A 23,223-nucleotide genomic window follows, 5' to 3' on the forward strand; every position below is an offset into this window, starting at 1 on the left:
CCCAGCTGGCCTGGACGAGCTAGCCAGTGCGGCACCGCTAGGAGCAGATTCAGATGCATGTGTTATATGATTTTTTGCATATTTACGGAATACCGTACATAGGATAGTTATGAGAGCGGTATCATTGGATTTGTAGAGTCGTGCTGAATCTCTTGATACCAGTCTAGAGTGGCAAGGGGCCCCTACAACCAAGTTATTAAACTTCTCAGGAACTGGACCCTATACCCTAATCAAGTCTGATGTCATAGTAATTGTCCTCATCTTAAGAATATTAATCTGTTATCAGCGCCAATGTGGCATTTATTGGTTTTGACAATTACAGCATAAAGAGGTGGCGCTACTAGGGAATCACACCTCACATCAGACTCTGCAAATTTGTTCACTAAGGTTGCACCAGTCTCTGCTATTCAATGCAATATAACAAAAGATCTATGATGGCAGCTAGATCACAGTATCGCAGCATTCAATGCAATGTAACAACAGTCTATGATTGGCAACTTGATCGCGGCATCTCCATCAATATTTCATTCTCCTATGGATAGATAAGTAGCCTCCACCACACCCTTTGTGCCAGACTCACCGTCTGCTGAGACCCCTACTCGGTTCAAATAGCGCTTTGGGACCGTTACCAGGTCGTCCCCCACCACTCTGGCATATGTTTGGCTCACACTCGTCTGGCTCACCAGCAGGTCATTTATCTTCCTTGATTATATTGTTGCTTTCCCAGACCCTCAATCAAAAAGGCCTCTCATAGTGTAAAACTGTTAGGCATTTATTAACTTATAAAAAGAGTTTACACTCACATGTTCCAAGATTAAAACAGGCACAGAGTTTTGCTTGAGGCGGGCTCTCCCCCGCTATGTTGGCCGCAGGCAGGCTGATCCTTGTATTCCCTCCGTGTGTTACACCGCTGGTGCGCGCTCCCCTCGTCTACACTCCACGTTGGACGCCTGCCTCTTAGTATCCACTTCCTGCTCGCGTGGTTAGGCTCCGCATGTCTTTTATCAAAGACATGTAGCACAATAAATTTGGACAAAAACTTGTATAGACATTTTACTTTATTTGAAAAATTTAACCACAGAAAGTTAAAAATATAATTTTTTTTGACAATTCCTGTCTTTTTTTTTATAAATATAATAAAAACTAAAAATTGCAGCAGCAATCAAATAGCATCAAAAAAGCTGTATTAGTGAGTAAATTATATTTATTATTATTATTATTTATAAAACGCCAACATATTCTGTGGCGCTGTACAATGTAAGAAAACAAAGAAGGGATACATAATGATACAGACAATGATATACATCAAATATGAAAACTGATACAAGATACAGCACTGCTGATTACAATTTGATTTAACATGATGACTAAAATTTATAAATGTCTAACAGTGTGCAAGCAGTTAAATTAATAACAGTCCATGACACAAAAGGGTGAGAGCCCTGCCCTTGCGAGCTTACAATGTAAAGGAATGGGGTGGAAACAAGAGGTGGGGGAAGTATACAGTATATGTACAGGCAGTGCGTAATTAGGTTATTTAGTGGTTGCATGGCCTAAGCTAGAGAATATGCTTGTCGGAAAAGGTGGGTTTTGAGGGAGTGTTTAAAGATTTCAAAGGTGGGAGAGTGGCGGAAGTGTTATGGAAGGGCATTCCAGTGGAGGAGTGAGGCACGTGAGAAGTCTTGTACACGTGAATGTGAGGAGGTAATTGTAGAAGAGGATAGAAGAAGCTCGTGTGCAGATCTGAGATTGCGGTTGGTTTGGCATCTGGAAACTAGTGAGGAGATGTACAGGGGAGAGAGATTGTGGAGAGCTTTGTAGTTTAGGGTTAAGAGTTTGAACTGAATCCTCTCATTAATTGGTAGCCAGTGAAGAGCTTGACAGAGAGGGTCTGCAGAGGAAGAGCGAGAGGAGAGATGAATGAGTCGAGCAGCAGAGTTCAGTACAGAATTGAGCGGTGTTAGTCGGTTAGTTAAAGTCCACCAAGCAATATATTGCAATAATCCAATCGAGATATAATAAGAGCATGTACTAACATTTTGGTTGTGTCATGGGAGAGAAAAGGTCGGATACGTGCTATGTTTTTCAGTTGGAAATGGCAGGAGCTGGTTAGGGAGTTAATGTGAGGAGTAAATGAGAGAGGAGAATCAAATATTACCCCTAAGCACCGTGCTTTGGGAACTGATGTTATAGACGTGTTGTTAACATTTATTGTAATATCAGGCAAAGGGGTGGACAGGGATGGTGGAAAGACTATTAGTTCAGTTTTATTCATATTATACCATGCCATATTTACCAATCATATGGAATGTGAGGACTCACTTGGCCTGTGATGTCGCCCCAATCTCTCCCTCTCTGGAGCCTTAAGACATCTGGTATGGCAAAATGCATATCAAGAGGCTTTTTAGGTATGAGAGTATGGCCCAGTGCACACTGAGCGGTTTTAGGTGCGATCTGTCGGCCGCATCCGCCTGTAAAAACGCTTGGCTAATGTATTTCAATGGATGGTCCACACCAGAGGTTTGAGTTTTTTTCCAGCGTTTCGTAGTGCTGTCAGGATCATGAACGATTCGGATCTTTGATCCGAATCTCTTTTGTGAGTCGAATCATCCGGATCATCAAAATGAACGATTCAGTTCACAAAGGGGGTGGAGCCAGGAGCGGCACGCCCCCCCCCCCCCTCTCAGCGGGCAGGGGGGTCCTGGAAGCAGAGCAGAGATGGATCGCTCAGTTGGAGGGGAGCCAGCCTTGCAGGGACAGGTAGATGAGAGAGGGGACATGGGTGCCACTGCCAGATATGTGTAGAGCACACATACTGGCTGTAATGTGCTGCTCATTTTAGGCTGTCTGTTCGTGCATAGTGAACAAATGGGAACGTTTTGGCTCAGAAGCACAGCTCAGTAACTTTGCAGACAGCATGCTGGGCTAGAATGACAGGGTAGGCACTGTGATTACAGTGCAATATGATCAACCCAAAGAACACCATCCCCACTGTCATACATGGTGGTGGGAACCTAATGCTTTGGCAGCGTTTTTTCAGCCAATGGACCTGGGAACCAAAGCAAACTTTTGTTTTTCTTAGCATTTTAGTAAGGGGTCTTTTAGGACCATTGTAGCCCCTCACACACTCCAATGAGTTTTGGTTCACCATGAGCTTGCTGGTTAATCTGTACCTCTCCGTGTTACAAGCCCTACTCCATAGAGCCAAATTAATCCATGCCATGCACTGATGAGGATCAAACAATCCGAAACAGTCTGTATGCATGTTGGATTATTATGGCTCTGTACAAATTAACAAGCTGACACATCATTGCAGCACTTCTGGAGGCGTGTTTAGCTTCTAAGGGTAACAATGGTTAATTTGCATATATTCAGCAGTGATGCACTGGGAGACATCTCAAGCTCACTCCAACCTGAATTATCGCAAATTCTTTCTGTTTTAAGAAAGCAAACTTTTGTTTTTCTTAGCATTTTAGTAAGGGGGCTTTTAGGACCATTGTAGCCACTCACACACTCCAATGAGTTCTGGTTCACCATGAGCTTGTTGGTTAGTCTGTAATTACAGTATATGGCACCATGAAAAATAAGTAACACATGAGGATTCTCAAAGACATCAGGCAGTCTGCAGATAAACTTGGCCTTGGGTACCAGTGGACATTTCAGCATGACAATGACCCAAAACACACACAGCAAAGGCTGTGAATAAATTAGAGATGGGAAGTTCGGATCTTTTCAATGATCCGGATGATTCGAATCGGATCATTGAAGAGATCCGGATCTTTGATCCGAATCTCGGATCATTTTACTAACGGAAGCATTCGGGGGTGAAATGAACAGCAGGACAGGTCTGTGGACAGGAGAAGGGGAGGGAGTGGACACACAGAGAAGGGGAGAAGATGGACAGAGGGCAGGGAGTGGACAGAGAAGGGAGGAGGGACGAGCAGAGAGCAGAAATGTTTGCACGTAATACCCACATGCTGAAGTCATATGCTTTACATATATTTTACCTATATGCTCATCTGTACACTTTGAAAGAAAAGGTCGCACAGTGAAAGAAAGCATTCCCAGAAGATAAGTGCAGCTGTTTAGTGCCGAGTGCAGGAGGATTATATTGCCTTTCAATCACACTGTCTGCAAAGTTACTGAGCTGTGCTGAGCCAAAATCTTCCAATGTGTTCACTGTGCAGCACTACGGAACAGCCAGCCTATAATGGGCAGCACGTTATAGCCAGTATGTGTGCTCTACACATATCTGGCAGTGGCACCCATGTCCCCTCTCTCTCATCTACCTGTCTCCCTGCAAGGCTGCCTCCCTTACAACACCAACAGAGCGATCCATCTCTGCTCTGCTTCCAAGACCCCGCTGCCCGCTGAGAGGGGGCGTGTCGCTCCTGGCCCCGCCCCTTTTGCGATCCGAATCACTCATTTTGATGATTCGGATGATCGACTCATAAAATAGATTCGGATCAAAGATCCGAATCGTTCATGATCCGGACAACACTAGAATAAATGGTTAGCAAACATGGGCAGCACTGTACGTATAGCACCAAGTGGGTTGCCGTTCTCACTGCAGCAATCCCTTGGATCACAGCCTTGATGTGTAGCAACTGGTCTACCTTGCTCCAAATTTGTACGGCAGAAAAAAAAAGTTTTGACTACGAAAACTGCTCCTGCGGCACTAAATCTCTCTTTGGTGTGGCTCAGGTTCAATCAACGCTGGCCAGTGCCACACAAACATTCTCTCAGTCAGCGAAAGCTTCACGCCTCACCTCCCCCTCACTACGTCACTTTAGAGCCCTCCACTCTGGCAGTCGCACACGACCTGGCCCTGCCTCCGGCGCGTCACTTCCGGCCGCACACAAGGGGGAAGATGGCGGCGCCCTGTAATTCGGAGCTTCCGTCCGAGGCTTCGTCCTGCCTGAAAATACCGAAGAACGAGCTTATGTCCCCGGCGTCCCCCGGCCTGAAAATACCGAAGAACGAGCTTATGTCCCCGGCGTCCCCCGGCTTGAGTGACGGCAACCGCTCAGTATCTAACCCGTCCACTCCCAACTGCTCCTCTCCCCTGACCGCCGGCGCTGGCCTTCCCGCCCCCTCTTACTCCACCGCCGCTTGCAGAGGCATGTCCTGGACACCTGCCGAAACAAACGCTCTCATCGCAGTGTGGGGCAACGAGAGGCTGGTGGAGGCTCGCTACCAGCAGCTTGAGGGCGCAGGCACAATCTTCGGCACTAAATCCCCCGGACCAGCTATGTACGACAGGGTGTCCCGGGCCTTGGCCGAGCTGGGCTACGAAAGGACTCCCAGCCAGTGCCGGGAGAGGATGAAGGTAACGCCCCTCCCCCCCCACATGTCGTGCAGGGGCTCTCAAATTGTACTCCATACTCTGCCTACTCTCAATTATTTGTATCCAACCCTCATAACAATGCTACATACTTTTCACCCATTTACTATGAATGACCTACCTGCCCATCATAATACAAAGTGTGATGGGCATTGGTCCAGCCTGTGCTGGAAGAGGATAAAGGTAATTTCATGACACTATATGCCATGCTGAGCCCCTGTGCATAAACCTGTTGTTGATGTATTGCTGTATACTGTGGGACTCACATTCATCATACTATATCTTCCCATAATCTTTTCTGACCAATAACTTTAATATTAATTTAATGGCATCCTGAGTTCCGACTTATATGGACCATGAGGTCTTCCTGTCAGTGCTGACAGAGGATGAATAACCTCTTCCTCAATAACATTGTGGGGACCTCCATATAACGGCAAACCATATGTGCCACCTTTTAACCTCCACCCATCATGTGCTATACCATATGATTTGTTGCCCTTGCAGGTCTAGGCAATGAGCGGCCCTCAGCCAGTGCTGGAAGAGATTGAAAGTACTACCTCTTCCCTCACTGGGAACTAACAGTTTACTTTGTACTTTGTGTATCCTTTCTCCATACTGCATTTGGTCATCCTCACCCATCATTCTACCAGGGATGAGTTGGAAATTTGACTTAAAGTAGTCATCAAGCTAATTATCCTACCACTCTGATCTACTTACCTGGGGCTTCCTCCAGCCCTTTGTAACTGACTTGCCCCATGTCGCAGCTCTGCTCTCAGCCGCCGGCCCGAGGTCCCCGCACATTGTCTTGCAAGGCCATCCTCTACTGCGCCTGCATGAGCGCCGCTGTCAATCAAGTCCACATTGTTTAGAATGTACTGTGCAGATGCAGAACTACCCCACCTGTGCAGTAGTCTGGACAACGTGGACTTGATTGACAGTGGCGCTCATGCAGGCGCAATAGAGAACTACCTCGAGGTTGCCTTCTGCACTGATGGGGATCCTGGGCCGGCGGCTGAGAGTGGAGCTGCAGCATGGGACATGTCAGCTGCAAGGGGCTGGAGGAAGCCCCAGGTAAGTAGATGGGGGGGGGGGGTAGAGTAATTAGCTTGATGACTCCTTTAACCTCCTTGGTGGTAATCCCAAGCTAGGGTCAGGGCGGTAATGCCAACCTGTGCTTCGGGTAGCCGCCGGAGGCTGTGTGCAGAGCAATGCGTGCAGCAGGCGTTTCTACTTACCTCCAAGGGGAGCTGTCGGCCGCCATTCTTTTTTCTCTCCTTCGGGGCTCTGCTTCCTCCTGGTGAGATCTCACTTTAGAGTTGCAGCGCCACCCAGAGGATGAAGAGATAACTGCAGCACTGGAGCCAGAGAAAGGCATACCTATGAAAACGGCGCCGGTAGACTTGGACGCAGGATACAGCTGTTATATGGCTGATCCCGCTTCTGCACAAGTCCGGACCGTGTTAATTACTATTCCCTCTTCAGGCCGCCATGGATAGTGGGGGGATGATATAATTCGTCTTCCAGCGATTGCTGGAGGCCGAATGATTGTGTTTTTTAAGCAACTTCGGCTCCGTCTTTTGACGGAGCCGACGTTACTCACTGAGCGCCGCTGTAGACCGATTCCTATTATAGTCTATGGCTGCGCCCAAATCTAGCAGCGCTGAAAAGCACTGCTTCGAGAGAAGGGAGTGATTGCTGGAACTGCTGCAGATCTCCCTGGCAGCATGATTTTCTACAGGTTTTGGGGTCTGAAAGGGTGCAAATAAATTGCACCGCTTTTAGACCCTGAAATCTGGAAAGAATCATAAGGCTATGGGGGAACCGATCAGGCAGAAATGAAACCGATCAGATTTGGTATTTTACCTTCTAAATCTGATTAGTGCTTGGCAAAGTTTTTCACCCTAAAATGGTGGAGCTAGTCTACTAGTCTACTACACAGCAGTAAAACCTCAAAGGGAAATTCTGCTTGTGTGATTGGTTGGTGTTTTAACAGTTCTCAAATGACTTTTTATTTATTTTTTTTGCAGTACCACAATGATTGCACCCTCTACAACTTTAAACGACAACTTAAGTGAGAGGTATGTGGGGGCTGCCATATTTATTTCCTTTTAAGCAATACCAGTGGTCTGGCAGCCCTGCAGGTCTGTTTGGCTGTAGTAGTGTCTGAATCACATCAGAAACAAGCATGCAGCTATTTTTGTCAGATTTGACAAGTGGCAAACACCTGATCTACTGCATGCTTGTTCAGGGTCTATGACTAAAAGTATTAGAGGCAGAGGATCAGCAGGGCAACTGGTATTGCTTAAAAGGAAATAAATATGACCACCTATATAGATATACCTCTCACTTCAGTAGGTTGTAATAACTTTGTCCACGCTACTTAGCCAATTACAATGCTACAAGTTGTAGACAGAGCTGTGAGAAATATTATCCTTGACATAGATATATTTAAAGCGGAATATAACCCTGCATTTCAACTTTGCTCTAAAACATTATTTACAGTATATTATATGCAACCAGCATTTTTTTTTTACTAGACCAGCATTGGAAGGGTTACACACAGCTTTAAAGTTCCTGGAGATTTCTGCAGACGCATCTGAAGCTGACAAAGATACATTTTGTTTACATAAATGTATCTAAAGGCTAGTACACACACCAGCAATTTTGATTGACCAATGATTGCTCAATTTTACCACCTCCATGTAGTATGACCATTTACCTATATAATCTGCATAGAATTGAAAATCTGTTTGGCCCTCATACTACATGGAGGTGGTAAAATCATAGCCGGCGCTACCATAGAGGCAGAGGAGGCAGCTGCCCCAGGGCCCCAGAGTTTGTAGGGGCCCCCAGTGGCTACAAGAGGAAAACATTTTTTTTGAAATTGGCCTTATAGTTTTTGAGAAAATCGATTTTAAAGTTTCAAAGGAAAAAATACACATTTAAAAACCTGCCGACTTTATTGGTTGATAGCAAATTCACCTTAAATGCTAGAAACCCTAAATTTGCAGGATATGTTAAGGAGATCATTAGGAATAAGAGGAAAAAAAACATTTTTCAAAAAGACCTTATAGTTTTTGAGAAAATCGATTTTAAAGTTTTAAAGGAAAAAAGTATACTTTTAAATGCGGTAAATGTCACTTTTAGTAGCAAACCTAACGGTAGTGTAATTTTACATGCATCAAATGAAAGCGCAATAAATTTCCTGACGGGGTTTCCAGGGGGTCTATATGCAGCCGCAGCGCTTTGGCCAGGGATCGCTATACAGCCGCAATATGGCTGTATGAAGATCCCTGGCATTTTTTTCTATTTACCCCCCAAAAAAAATTATGTTTAGAGTGTGGGAATTAAAAAAAAAATAAAAAAATTATGTGGGGTCCCCCCTCCTGAAACTTTTTAACCCCTTGTCCCCCATGCAGGCTGGGATAGCCAGAATGTGGAGCTCCGACCGATTGGGAGTGACTTCACACCCTGACTATACCAGCTGCAAAAAAGGTATGCCGATTTTTGTTCCGGGGTATATGTTGGGGGGGCCCCCTAGGTTTATTTTGCCCTGGGGCCCCATTGTTGCTTAAACCGGCCCTGGGTAAAATTGAGCAATCATTGGTCAATCAAAATTGCTAGTGTGTACTAGCCTTAAGTGTTGAATGTGACTCACTCTCTCAGGAGCTGGAGGACAGCCAAAGAGTGTGTAACATTTCTCAATCGATACATATAACTATATAGAATGTAACAATCTGAACCTCTGCATATCTCTCCTGAAACCTTAAACCTTTGTGTTTAACCTTTCCAATGCTGGTCTAGTAAAAAAAAAAAAAAATGCTTTTTGCATATAATATGCTGTAAATAATGTTTTAGAGCAAAGTTAAAAATGCAGGGTTATATTCCACTGTAAAAGTAGTTTATGGTAATTGTTTTCAAACAATTTCCAAGCATTTACTTTTGCCTTCGAAGGAGTTAAACACCACCACCAACTGAGTATTTTATATGGGATTTCATTTTCTAACATTTTAAATTTGCTATATATGAATAACTGTATCAAGCTGGAGAACCCCCTGGTCCTATCAGAAGTACTCCTTGGGGTATGTGTACTTCACGTTGAGTAGACTTACACCACAATAGTTGCTGTTTAAAGCAGACCTGAACTCAGAGGGCTCGTTTCCACTATTGCGGTGCAGAATCGCCTGGATTCCACCGCTGTTGAAATTGCATGAAATAGCATGCGGATGCGAATTTTTGCGCGTTTTTTGCCGCGAATTCGCATGCGGATTCGCATAGGTGAGGGTATATGCGAATTTAACCATGTCACTGCCTGTTTGAAGTTACATTGGTACCTATGCGAATTCGCATGCGAATTCGCATGAAAATTCGCATACCATAGCCGCATGCGAATTTCCTATTAAATACATTAGCGGCGATTCGCATGCATTCCACTCGCAGGCGAATTCGTTGGCTCTTTTGTGCGTTTTTTTACCGCTGAAAAAAACGCACCTCAACAACGCTACAGTGGAAACAGGCCCATCCACTTGCATTACATGTGCGAATCCGCATGCGTTGGACGCATGCGGATTCGCGATAGTGGAAACGAGCCCAGAAAGTCCTCTCTGCTGTAAAAGATACATAACAGCATAACTTTTAAACCAAGAATATTTTTGTTACGGCTGATATAAATCCTAAAATAAATCTGCACTGTTTCTACCTCCTGATTCATGGAAGCAGACCTATTGTTTACAGCCTGTGCTTTCAAATGGGCTTATCTGCCATAGGCAGTTATGTGACACAGGGGAGGGATCAAATTACAACTAGTGGTTAGACACAAATGAGGGGAATTAGACAGGCTAAACTCTCTAAATACATACAGGGTGCATTTCTCTGTTTTCCCTTTGTCCAGTGCAAGAGTTCAGGTCCACTTTAACCACTTAAGGACCACAGTCTTTTCGCCCCTTAAGGACCAGAGCCTTTTTCTCCATTCAGACCACTGCAGCTTTCACGGTTTATTGCTCGGTCATACAACCTACCACCTAAAGGAATTTTACCTCCTTTTCTTGTCACTAATACAGCTTTCTTTTGCTGCTATTTGATTGCTGCTGCGAGTTTTAGTTTTTATTATATTCATCAAAAAAGACATGAATTTTGGCAAAAAAATGACTTTTTTAACCACCCTGGCGTTCTGATTAAATCGCCAGGGTGGCTGCGGGAGGGTTTTTTTTAAATTAAAAAAAAACTATTTCATGCAGCCAACTGAAAGTTGGCTGCATGAAAGCCCACTAGAGGGCGCTCCGGAGGCGTTCTTCCGATCGCCTCCGGCGCCCAGAATAAACAAGGAAGGCCGCAATGAGCGGCCTTCCTTGTTTTGCTTACATCGTCGCCATAGCGACGAGCGGAGTGACGTCATGGACGTCAGCCGACGTCCTGACGTCTGCCGCCTCCGATCCAGCCCTTAGCGCTGGCCGGAACTTTTTGTTCCGGCTACGCTGGGCTCAGGCGGCTGGGGGGACCCTCTTTCGCCGCTGCTCGTGGCGGATCGCCGCAGAGCGGCGCCGATCGGGCAGCACACGCGGCTGGCAAAGTGCCGGCTGCGTGTGCTGCTCTTTATTTCATGAAAATCGGCCCAGCAGGGCCTGAGCGGCAGCCTCCGGCGGTGATGGACGAGCTGAGCTCGTCCATACCGCCCAGCTGGTTAACTTGCTGTGCTGACATTTTTTCAAATAAAGTAAAATTTCCTATACATTTGAGCGCGAAAGTTATTCTGCTACATGTCTTTGATAAAAAAAAAAAAAACATTCAGTGTATATTTATTGGATTGGGTAAAAGTTATAGCGTTTACAAACTATGGTGCCAAAAGTGAATTTTCCCACTTTCAAGCATCTCTGACTTTTCTGCGCACCTGTCAGGTTTCATGAGGGGCTAAAATTCCAGGATAGTACAAATACCCCCCAAATGACCCCATTTTGGAAAGAAGACATCCCAAAGTATTCAGTGAGAGGCATGGTGAGTTCATAGAAGATTTTATTTTTTGTCACAAGTTAGCGGAAAATGACACTTTCTGACAAAAAAAAGAAAAAAAAAAAGTTTACATTTCTTCTAACTTGCGACAAAAAAAAAATGAAATCTGCCACGGACTCACTATGCTCCTCTCTGAATACCTTGAAGTGTCTACTTTCCAAAATGGGGTCATTTGTGGGGTGTGTTCACTGTCCTGGCATTTTGGGGGGTGCCTAATTGTAAGCACCCCTGTAAAGCCTAAAGATGCTCATTGGACTTTTGGCCCCTTAGCGCAGTTAGGCTGCAAAAAAGTGCCACACATGTGGTATTGCCGTACTCAGGAGAAGTAGTATAATGTGTTTTGGGGTGTATTTTTACACATACCCATGCTGGGTGGGAGAAATATCTCCGTAAATGACAATTGTTTTATTTTTTTTACACACAATTGTCTATTTATAGAGATATTTCTCCCACTCAGCATGGGTATGTGGAAAAATACACCCCAAAACACATTATACTACTTCTCCTGAGTACGGCGATACCACGTGTGGCACTTTTTTGCACCCTAACTGCGCTAAGGGGCCCAAAGTTCAATGAGTACCTTTAGGATTTCACAGGTCATTTTGAGAAATTTCGTTTCAAGACTACTCCTCACGGTTTAGGGCCCCTAAAATGCCAGGACAGTATAGGAACCCCACAAATTACCCCATTTTAGAAAGAAGACACCCCAAGGTATTCCGTTAGGAGGATGGTGAGTTCATAGAAGATTTTTTTTTTTTTTTTTTGTCACAGGTTAGCGGAAATTGATTTTAATTGTTTTTTTTCACAAAGTGTCATTTTCCGCTAACTTGTGACAAAAAATAAAATCTTCTATGAACTCACCATACCCCTAACGGAATACCTTGGGGTGTCTTCTTTCTAAAATGGGGTCATTTGTGGGGTTCCTATACTGCCCTGGCATTTTAGGGGCCCTAAACCGTGAGGAGTAGTCTTGAAACCAAATGTCGCAAAATGACCTGTGAAATCCTAAAGGTACTCATTGGACTTTGGGCCTCTTAGCGCACTTAGGGTGCAAAAAAGTGCCACACATGTGGTACCGCCGTTCTCAGGAGAAGTAGTATAATGTGTTTTGGGGTGTATTTTTACACATACCCATGCTGGGTGGGAGAAATATCTCTGTAAATGACAATTGTTTGATTTTTTTACACACAATTGTCCATTTACAGAGAGATTTCTCCCACCCAGCATGGGTATGTGTAAAAATACACCCCAAAACACAATATACTACTTCTTCTGAGTACGGCGATACCACATGTGTGACACTTTTTTGCAACCTAGGTGCGCTAAGGGGCCTAACGTCCTATTCACAGGTCATTTTGAGGCATTTGGGTTCTAGACTACTGCTCACGGTTTAGGGCCCCTAAAATGCCAGGGCAGTATAGGAACCCCACAAGTGACCCCATTTTAGAAAGAAGACACCCCAAGGTATTCTGTTAGGAGTATGGTGAGTTCATAGAAGATTTTTTTTTTTTTGTCACAAGTTAGCGGAAAATGACACTTTGTGAAAAAAAAACAATACATATCAATTTCCGCTAACTTGTGACAAAAAATAAAATCTTCTATGAACTCATCATACACCTAACAGAATACCTTGGGGTGTTTTCTTTCTAAAATGGGGTCACTTGTGGGGTTCCTATACTGCCCTGGCATTTTACGAGCCCAAAACTGTGAGTAGTCTGGAAACCACATTTCTCAAAATGACTGTTCAGGGGTATAAGCATCTGCAAATTTTGATGACAGGTGGTCTATGAGGGGGCAAATTTTGTGGAACCGGTCATAAGCAGGGTGGCCTCTTAGATGACAGGATGTTTTGGGCCTGATCTGATGGATAGGAGTGCTAGGGGGGTGACAGGAGGTGATTGATGGGTGTCTCAGGGGGCGGTTAGAGGGGAAAATAGATGCAATCAATGCACTGGGGAGGTGATCGGAAGGGGGTCTGAAGGTTTGGCCGAGTGATCAGGAGCCCACACAGGGCAAATTAGGGCCTGATCTGATGGGTAGGTGTGCTAGGGGGTGACAGGAGGTGATTGATGGGTGTCTCAAGGTGTGATTAGAGGGGGAAATAGATGCAAGCAATGCACTGGGGAGGTGATCAGGGCTGGGGTCTGAGGACGTTCTGAGGTGTGGGCGGGTGATTGGGTGCCCGCAAGGGGCAGATTAGGGTCTAATCTGATGGGTAACCGTGACAGGTGGTGATAGGGGGTGATTGATGGGTGATTGATGGGTAATTAGTGGGTGTTTAGAGGAGAGAAGAGATGTAAACACTGCACTTGGGAGGTGATCTGATGTCGGATCTGCGGGCGATCTATTGGTGTGGGTGATCAGATTGTCCGCAAGGGGCAGGTTAGGGGCTGATTGATGGGTGGCAGTGACAGGGGGTGATTGATGGGTGGCAGTGACAGGGGGTGATTGATGGGTGGCAGTGACAGGGGGTGATTGATAGGTGATTGACAGGTGATCAGTGGGTTATTACAGGGAATAACAGATGTAAATATTGCACTGGCGAATTGATAAGGGGGGGTCTGAGTGCAATCTGAGCCTGTGGGCGGGTGATTGGGTGCCCGCAAGGGGCAGATTAGGGTCTAATCTGATGGGTAACAGTGACAGGTGGTGATAGGGGGTGATTGATGGGTAATTAGTGGGTGTTTAGAGGAGAGAAGAGATGTATACACTGCACTTGGGAGGTGATCTGATGTCGGATCTGCGGGCGATCTATTGGTGTGGGTGGGTGATCAGATTGCCCGCAAGGGGCAGGTTAGGGGCTGATTGATGGGTAGCAGTGACAGGGGGTGATTGACGGGTGATTGACGGGTGATCAGGGGGGATAGATGCATACAGTACACGGGGGGGGGGGGGGGTCTGGGGAGAATCTGAGGGGTGGGGGGGGGGGGGGGATAAAAAAAAATAGCGTTGACAGATAGTGACAGGGAGTGATTGATGGGTGATTAGGGGGGTGACTGGGCGCAAACAGTGGTCTGGGGGGTGGGCAGAGGGGGGGGGGTCTGAGGGGTGCTGTGGGCGATCAGGGGGCAGGGGGGGGGGAAATCAGTGTGCTTGGGTGCAGACTAGGGTGGCTGCAGCCTGCCCTGGTGGTCCCTCGGACACTGGGACCACCAGGGCAGGAGGCAGCCAGTATAATAGGCTTTGTATACATTACAAAGCCTATTATACATATGTGCAGCGGCGATCCGGGTGCTAGTAACCCGCCGGCGCTTCCGAACGGCCGGCGGGTTACTACGAGCGGTGGGCGGAGCGTGTCCCCGGCGGCTGATCGCGTCACGAATGACGCGATCGCCGCATAGCCACTCCCGCAGCCGCCCCCGCCGATGGGCGTATTGCGGTCGTTTGGGCCCGGACTTTGCCGCCGCCCATCGGCTGGGGGCGGTCCTCAAGTGGTTAATGTAAGATAAAAGTATTCCTCAGCGCTGAATTTCCCACACTCTGATAAAACCACATGCAGACACCCAGTGCTCAACACAGGGAGAAGTGTCCACCACCATAAATATAAACAAGTAGTCAGGTATTGGTTTCCAAAGGGGGAGTCTATATTATTAATTACATTTATTATAAAAACAAGTATACCGTATATACTCGCATATAAGCCGACCCGCATATAAGCCGACCCCCCAACTTTTCCCTGAAAAAACAGAGAAAAATGATTGACCCCCATATAAGCCGGGGGTAGGAAATGCTGGATTGGTGCAGCCCCCCAGTGTGTCCCAGTATAGCTAGTATAGTGCCCAGTATAGGTAGGTAGTGTCCAGTATAGCTAGTAAAGTGCCCAGTATTGCCAGTATAGTGCCCAGTATAGCCAGTATAGCGCCCAGTATGGGTAGGTAGTGCCTCAGTTTAGCTAGTATAGTGCCCAGTTTAGTTAGTATAGTGCCAAGTTTAGCCAGTATAGTGCCCAGTTTAGCTAGTATAGTGCCCAGTTTAGCCAGTATAGTGCCCAGTTTAGCTAGTATAGTGCCCAGTTTAGCTAGTATAGTGCCCAGTTTAGCCAGTATAGTGCCCAGTTTAGCCAGTATAGTGCCCAGTTTAGCCAGTATAGTGCCCAGTTTAGCCAGTATAGTGCCCAGTTTAGCTAGTATAGTGCCCAGTTTAGCCAGTATAGTGCCCAGTTTAGCCAGTATAGTGCCCAGTTTAGCCAGTATAGTGCCCAGTTTAGCTAGTATAGTGCCCAGTTTAGCCAGTATAGTGCCCAGTTTAGCCAGTATAGTGCCCAGTTTAGTGCCCAGCATAGGTATGTAGTGCTCCGCCCCCCCGCCCCCCGCTGCTGCTATTACCTGTTTAGGAAGCGGCCGCTTCCTAATCCGCGTTCCTCTTCTTAAGTTTCTTCTCAGAGTATCACAGCAGCGCGCCCGGCGCTGCTGCTGTGACGATGTAGAGTGCAGGAAAGAGCGCGGCTCCCTATAGCGGCGATCTGTATCGCCGTTGCCAAGGGAACCGCTCTTTCCTGCCCCCTGCATCGTCACAGCAGCAGCGCCGGGCGCGCTGCTGTGATACTCTGAGAAGACACTTAAGAAGAGGAACGCGGATTAGGAAGCGGCCGCTGCCTAAACAGGTATTAGCAGCGGCGGCCGGGGGGAGCGGGGCGCGGACCACCCACCCACCACTAGACCACCAGGGAAGACTCGCATACAAGCCGACCCCCCAACTTTTGACCCCCATTTTGGGGGTCAAAAATTCGGCTTGTATGCGAGTATATACGGTAATTGTAATAGAATCACTCCCATTGTGGGCAATGCACACTGGACCCTGTTGCATCAGTTTGCATTACACAATAGACACAGTAGGCACCAATAGAGTGCTCTGTGCTGTATGATGATGGTAGGCTGAAACCGGTCTGGAAGGATAAGATCAATCTGACATTTGGTTTACAGCACAGAGCACTTTATTGGTGGCTATTGTGTAATGCGAACTGATACAACAGGGTCCAGTGTGCATGGACCTGCAATGTGAGTGGTTCTATTACAATTTGTTTGTATGATATTTTAATTTAAAAGTATACTCTCCTTTGGAAACCAATACATAACTACTCGTTTAGATTAATGTGGTGGGCGCTTCTCCATGTTTTGAGCGTTGGGTGGCTGCAGGTGTTTTATTAAGAGTGTGGGGAAATCATCGATGAGGAACGCTTATATCATGGTTCTTTGTCAATTGTGGATTGGAATCCACTGGCTGCTTTCTCGTTTGGATTGGCAGTGCATGTGCTTGTATTTTTCTTGCACCTTCCCTGCTGTTTAATGTAGATGTATACAATCATAGTAGCAGCACTCCACAACAGAGGATAAAATAATGCTGGGCATACATGGGTCGATCCAGTGGCCGATTACCCGCTGGATCGACCTCCGCCTCGTCCCCGCATGTGCGCGGATCGGTCCCCGCGGGAGCTCCTAATCAGCTGCTCTATTCCGTGCTATTGTCCGCCGGCGGGGATCGAGCGGGGAATCTATCCGGCAGGTCATCGGACCTGTCGGATATTATCAATCGAGCCATCAGGCTTGATTGATGTGTATGCCCAGCATAAATCCACCAAAACTTAATTATAACGGTTTGCTTGCTTGACGGACCACATCCAATCTCCAGTCATTGAAACCAAAATAATAAGCAGCTCTCTGATCACTGTCCTCTACCGACTGTTATGTTGGCCATACATTATCATTTATTGGATCTGTTTAGTGCCAACATATTACCTAGCGTTATACAATACATAGGATTACAGACAATAACAGGGGTGACTGACAATACAATACAGGTAATAAGCAATAAGATACACAACCCAATACAGGTAGTAATACAATGCCAGATCATACACTGTCCAGTGTTCTCCCCAGACTCTTTTAGCCAGGTGCTCCACCTGGTTAGTTTTGGTGAGCACTCGGCTGTCATCAGCTCACTTCCTCCATTGTAAGCAGAGTTGTGCAGAAAAGCGCCGGCCTTTTATTCTCTCATCACGCCCCACCCAGCTATTTTTTTTTTCATTCCACCGGCTGGGAAAAATTCTAGGGAGAACACTACTGTCTTATGTGCATGAATAAAACGTACGTGTGAAAACTTCATTCCCCTCTCCTCCTCCCCTCAGCCTCTGAAATCTCTGGCTAGTAACCTCCTCCTCCTAGAACCTACTTTAGAGCTGGTGTTGACCTAGGTTTGCCACAGTCACCTAATGATCTGATATGTTAGATCTTTAAGTAGATAAGGGTGTAAAGTTTGTTGTTTCACCCCTAAGCCCAACTACAGAATTTGCACTGTCGAGCTTGGCACTTTCGTCCCTGCTCCCTTCTTCACAGTGAGTCATGTGAGTCATTTGGCTTTTTTTTTTTTGCTTAGCAACAAGTCTGTACAGCACCAAGGTCAGTCCTGGTGGGTAACACAAATTGCGTACAAATTGTGCATCTGTACCCAGCTAAGTGATGTTATTTAAATTCCATCTTTTTAGTTTCTTATGTTTTACGAGCGTTAATTCTGTTAGGCTGATTCACAAATTTGCATGAGGCAAATCTGATTTGAAAGGTTAACCACTTCCCGACCGCCTAACGCACAGAGGCGGCCGGGAAGTGGACCCTGCAAGGACCGCCGTATAGACGAGAGGCGGCGGTCCTTGTAAGGGCATGGGCGGAGCGATCGCGTCATCTGTGACGCGATCCTCCGCCGGCGCCTGTCACCGCTCACCCGCCGCAACATCCCGCCGGCCATACGGAAGCGCCGGCGGGATGTTAACCCCGCGATCGCCGCATACAAAGTGTATAATACACTTTGTAATGTTTACAAAGTGTATTATACAGGCTGCCTCCTGCCCTGGTGGTCCCAATGTCCGAGGGACCACCAGGGCAAGCTGCAGCCACCCTATGTCGCACCCAAGCACACTGATTTCTCCTCCCCCCTGCCCCAGATCGCCCACAGCACCCCTCAGACCCCCCCTGCCCACCCCCCAGACCCCTGTTTGCACCCAATCACCCCCCCTAATCACCCATCAATCACTCCCTGTCACTATCTGTAAACACTATTTTTTTTTATCCCCCCCCCTGCCCCCTGCCCCCATCTGATCACCCCCCCCTCCCTGTGTACTGTATGCATCTATCTCCCTGATCACCTGTCAATCACCCATCAATCAGCCCCTAACCTGCCCCTTGCGGGCAATCTGATCACCCACCCACACCAATAGATCGCCTGCAGATCCGACGTCAGATCACCTCCCAAGTGCAGTGTTTACATCTGTTATCTACCCTAAACACCCACTAATTACAAATCAATCACCCATCAATCACTCCCTATCACCACCTGTCACTGTTACCCATCAGATCAGACCCTAATCTGCCCCTTGCGGGCACCCAATCACCCGCCTACACGTCTCAGATTGCTCTCAGACCCCCCCTTATCAATTCGCCAGTGCATTAGTTACATCTGTTCTTCCCTGTAATAACCCGCTGATCACCTGTCAATCACCCCCTGTCACTGCCACCCATCAATCACCCCCTGGCACTGCCACCCATCAATCTGCCCCTTGCGGGCAATCTGATTACCCACCCACACCAATAGATCGCCCGCAGATCCGACGTCAGATCACCTCCCAAGTGCAGTGTTTACATCTGTTATCTACCCTAAACACCCACTAATTACCCATCAATCACCCCCTATCACCACCTGTCACTGTTACCCATCAGATCAGACCCTAATCTGCCCCTTGCGGGCACCCAATCACCCGCCTACACGTCTCAGATTGCCCTCAGACCCCCCCTTATCAATTCGCCAGTGCATTAGTTACATCTGTTCTTCCCTGTAATAACCCACTGATCACCTGTCAATCACCCCCTGTCACTGCCACTCATCAATCAGCCCCTAACCTGCGCCTTGCGGGCAATCTGATCACCCACCCACACCAATAGTTCGCCCGCAGATCCGACGTCAGATCACCTCCCAAGTGCAGTGTTTATATCTGTTCTCTACCCTAAACACCCACTAATTACCCATCAATCACCCCCTGTCACTGCTACCTATCAGATTAGACCCCTATCTGCCCCTAGGGCACTCAATCACCCACCTACACCCTCAGAATGCCCTCAGGCCCCAGCCCTGATCACCTTGCCAGTGCATTGCTTGCATCTATTCCCCCCTCTAATCACACCTTGAGACACCCATCAGTCACCTCCTGTCACCCCCTAGCACACCTACCCATCAGATCAGGCCCTAATTTGCCCCGTGTGGGCTCCTGATCACTCGGCCAAACACTCAGATCCCCCTCAGACCCCCTTCCGATCACCTCCCCAGTGCATTGATTGCATCTATTTTTCCCTCTAACCACCCCCTGAGACACCCATCAATCACCTCCTGTCACCCCCCCTAGCACTCCTATCCATCAGATCAGGCCCAATACAACCTGTCATCTAAAAGGCCATCCTGCATATGACCGGTTCCACAAAATTCGCCCCCTCATAGACCACCTGTCATCAAAATTTGCAGATGCTTATACCCCTGAACAGTCATTTTTAGACATTTGGTTTCCAGACTACTCACGGTTTTGGGCCCGTAAAATGCCAGGGCAGTATAGGAACCCCACAAGTGACCCCATTTTAGAAAGAAGACACCCCAAGGTATTCCGTTAGGTGTATGGCGAGTTCATAGAAGATTTTATTTTTTGTCACAAGTTAGTGAAAAATTACACTTTGTGAAAAAAAAAAAAATCAATTTCCGCTAACTTTTGACAAAAAATAAAATCTTCTATGAACTCACCGTACTAATAACAGAATACCTTGGGGTGTCTTATTTCTAAAATGGGGTCATTTGTGGGGTTCCTATACTGTCCTGGCATTTTAGGGGCCCTAAACTGTGAGGAGTAGTCTTGAAACAAAATTTCTCAAAACTACCTGTGAAATCCTAAAGGTACTCATTGGACTTTGGGCCCCTTAGCGCAGTTAGGGTGCAAAAAAGTGCCACACATGTGGTATCGCCGTACTCAGGAGAAGTAGTATAATGTGTTTTGGGGTGTATTTTTACACATACCCATGCTGAGTGGGAGAAAGATCTCTGTAAATGGACAATTGTGTGTAAAAAAAATTAAAAAATTGTCATTTACAGAGATATTTCTCCCACCCAGCATCGGTATGTGTAAAAATACACCCCAAAACACATTATACTACTTCTCCTGAGTACGGCAATACCACATGTGTGGCACTTTTTTGCAGCCTAACTGCGCTAAGGGGCCCAAAGTCCAATGAGCACCTTTAGGCTTTACAGGGGTGCTTACAAATTAGCACCCCCCAAAATGCGAGGACAGTAAACACACCCCACAAATGACCTCATTTTGGAAAGTAGACACTTCAAGGTATTCAGAGAGAGGCATGGTGAGTCCGTGGCAGATTTCATTTTTTTTTGGTCGCAAGTTAGAAGAAATGGAAACTTTTTTTTTTTTTTTGTCACAAAGTGTCATTTTCCGCTTACTTGTGACAAAAATTAATATCTTCTATGAACTCACTATGCCTCTCAGTGAATACTTTGGGATGTCTTCTTTCCAAAATGGGGTCATTTGGGGGGTATTTATACTATCCTGGAGTTCTAGCCCCTCATGAAACATGTCAGGTGGTCAGAAAAGTCATAGATGCTTGAAAATGGGAAAATTCACTTTTTGCACCATAGTTTGTAAACGCTATAACTTTTACCCAAACCAATAAATATACACTGAATGGGTTTTTTTTAATCAAAAACATGTTTGTCCACATTTTTCGCGCTGCATGTATACAGAAATTTTACTTTATTTGAAAAATGTCAGCACAGAAAGTTAAAAAATCATTTTTTTGCCAAAATTCATGTCTTTTTTGATGAATATAATAAAAAGTAAAAATCGCAGGAGCAATCAAATAGCACCAAAAGAAAGCTTTATTAGTGACAAGAAAAGGAGCCAAAATTCATTTAGGTGGTAGGTTGTATGACCGAGCAATAAACCGTGAAAGCTGCAGTGGTCTGAATGGAAAAAAAGCGGCCGGTCCTTAACCAGCCGGGCGGTATGGACGAGCTCAGCTCGTCCATCACCGCCGGAGGCTGCCGCTCAGGCCCTGCTGGGCCGATTTTCATCAAATAAAGTGCAGCACACGCAGCCGGCACTTTGCCAGCCGCGTGTGCTGCCTGATCGCCGCCGCTCTGCTGCGATCCGCCGCGAGCAGCGGCGAAAGAGGGTCCCCCCAGCCGCCTGAGCCCTGCGCAGCCGGAACAAATAGTTCCGGCCAGCGCTAAGGGCTGGATCGGAGGCGTCTGACGTCGGCTGACGTCCATGACGTCACTCCGCTCGTCGCCATGTCGACAGGAGAAGCCAAACACGGAAGGCTGCTCATTGCGGCCTTCCGTGTTACTTCTGGCTGCCGGAGGCGATCGGAAGAACGCCTCCGGAGCGCCATCTAGTGGCAACTTTCAGTTGGCTGCATGAAATAGTTTTTTTTTTTATTTAAAAAAAACCCTCCCGCAGCCGCCCTGGCGATCTTAATAGAACGCCAGGGTGGTTAAGGGGGGTAAAGCCCATGGTCCTCAAGTGGTTAAAGTGAACCTGAAGTGAAATTTTGAACAAAAGTGATACAATATGATAGGGAAGCCTCCGGATAGTCTTGAAGCTCTGGCATCATCCTCAACCCCATCGATCCAGCACTGGGACCTTCTAAGCAAATCAGATAAGAGCTTGTTGAATTTGCTTTAATGGCCACGCGTCTCTCCTTATACAAGGACGGACAGGCTGCGCAAGTATTTAAGTTCCTGCACAGTAATACAGAGCTGCTTGTGCATATCTTTTGCTTCCATGTACAAGTGGTTTTGTGCTGCTGCGCAGACACAAACAGGACAAGTGCAGGCGCAGTGCTGCCACGCTTGTACACGGAGGGGAGCGTGGACATGAAGAAGAGGTTCCTGGTGTGCAGAGGAGGGGGGGGGGGGGTAGAGAAGGCTCTTGATGATCTGTTTGTTTTTGTTTTGTTTTTTTCCTTCTTGCTTGCATGCTTCCTTTAAAGCAAACCTGAACTTAAAATGAAAAGTCAAAATAAACATACATACGTCATACTTGCCTCCTGTGTAGTCTACTCATCAATCTTTCTCCTCTCCTGTGTCCTGTTTGTCCACTGGGATCAATAGAATTATCCGACTTCCATTTTCAAAATGGCCATTACCCCATAACAGCTTCCTGGTCAGCAGTATATAAGAGGCAATCATACCCATGCTCCTCAGTTGTTTTTTCTGTCCCGGATGGGGAAGCCTCACCTTATTAACCATGCTTGGCGCAGGAGCGGCGCTTTGAGGGGAGCCAGGCGGATCGGTTAGGGGGCTGGGGGTCTCTTCCTCCAGCGTGTTTGAGGCTTCTCCCCACACACAGGCAGGTTTATGCACACAGGCACGAGTCCTCTGACTAGAAGTTCAGCGGGCGGGTCATGTGACAGCGTCCCACGTGACCACTCACCCCAGGAAACAGGAGCTTCAGCGGTGCTGAGCATGAGGAAACACCAGTTGCAGGCAATTAAGCGATTTAGCAGGTATTTAAAAGCTAGAGTATTATTTTGTACATCCTCTCACGAGGTGTGCGTGTGACATCCTGGGAAATACCAAATGTACTTACGGTAAGGTCTTTTCCAGGAGTCAGGAAGGACAGCACCCCTGCTATCCGCCCTATTTAAGGGTGTATTTTGTACTGTAATTTATATTAAAGATTTAATGAGCAGCATTTTTATTGTCCAGATCTTTTCTTTTTTTATGACTGAGGAGCGTGGGTATGATTGCCTCTTATATACTGCTTGCCTAGTAAATTACGCAAATTTTAATTTTTAAACTTCCTGTCCGCAGTTGGGGTTAAGAGACAAGTC

The 23,223-nt window shown here is 46.7% G+C and overlaps 1 protein-coding gene across 16 annotated transcripts in view; it reads left to right on the forward strand.

Annotated features, from left to right (window-relative positions):
• The first annotated feature begins 4,822 nt into the window (after positions 1-4,822).
• Positions 4,823-23,223, forward strand: part of MSANTD2 (Myb/SANT DNA binding domain containing 2) — a 538,095-nt gene continuing 519,694 nt past the window's right edge. For all 16 annotated transcript variants that reach the window (XM_068240270.1, XM_068240271.1, XM_068240272.1 and 13 more), the window contains exon 1: positions 4,823-5,329. In XM_068240270.1, coding sequence (XP_068096371.1) covers positions 4,871-5,329 — 459 coding nt within the window. In that variant the 5' untranslated portion in view covers positions 4,823-4,870. The remainder of the gene's footprint in view (positions 5,330-23,223) is intronic.

The sequence above is a fragment of the Hyperolius riggenbachi genome, chromosome 6 (genome assembly GCF_040937935.1).
Source record: "Hyperolius riggenbachi isolate aHypRig1 chromosome 6, aHypRig1.pri, whole genome shotgun sequence".
Taxonomy (NCBI): domain Eukaryota; kingdom Metazoa; phylum Chordata; class Amphibia; order Anura; family Hyperoliidae; genus Hyperolius; species Hyperolius riggenbachi.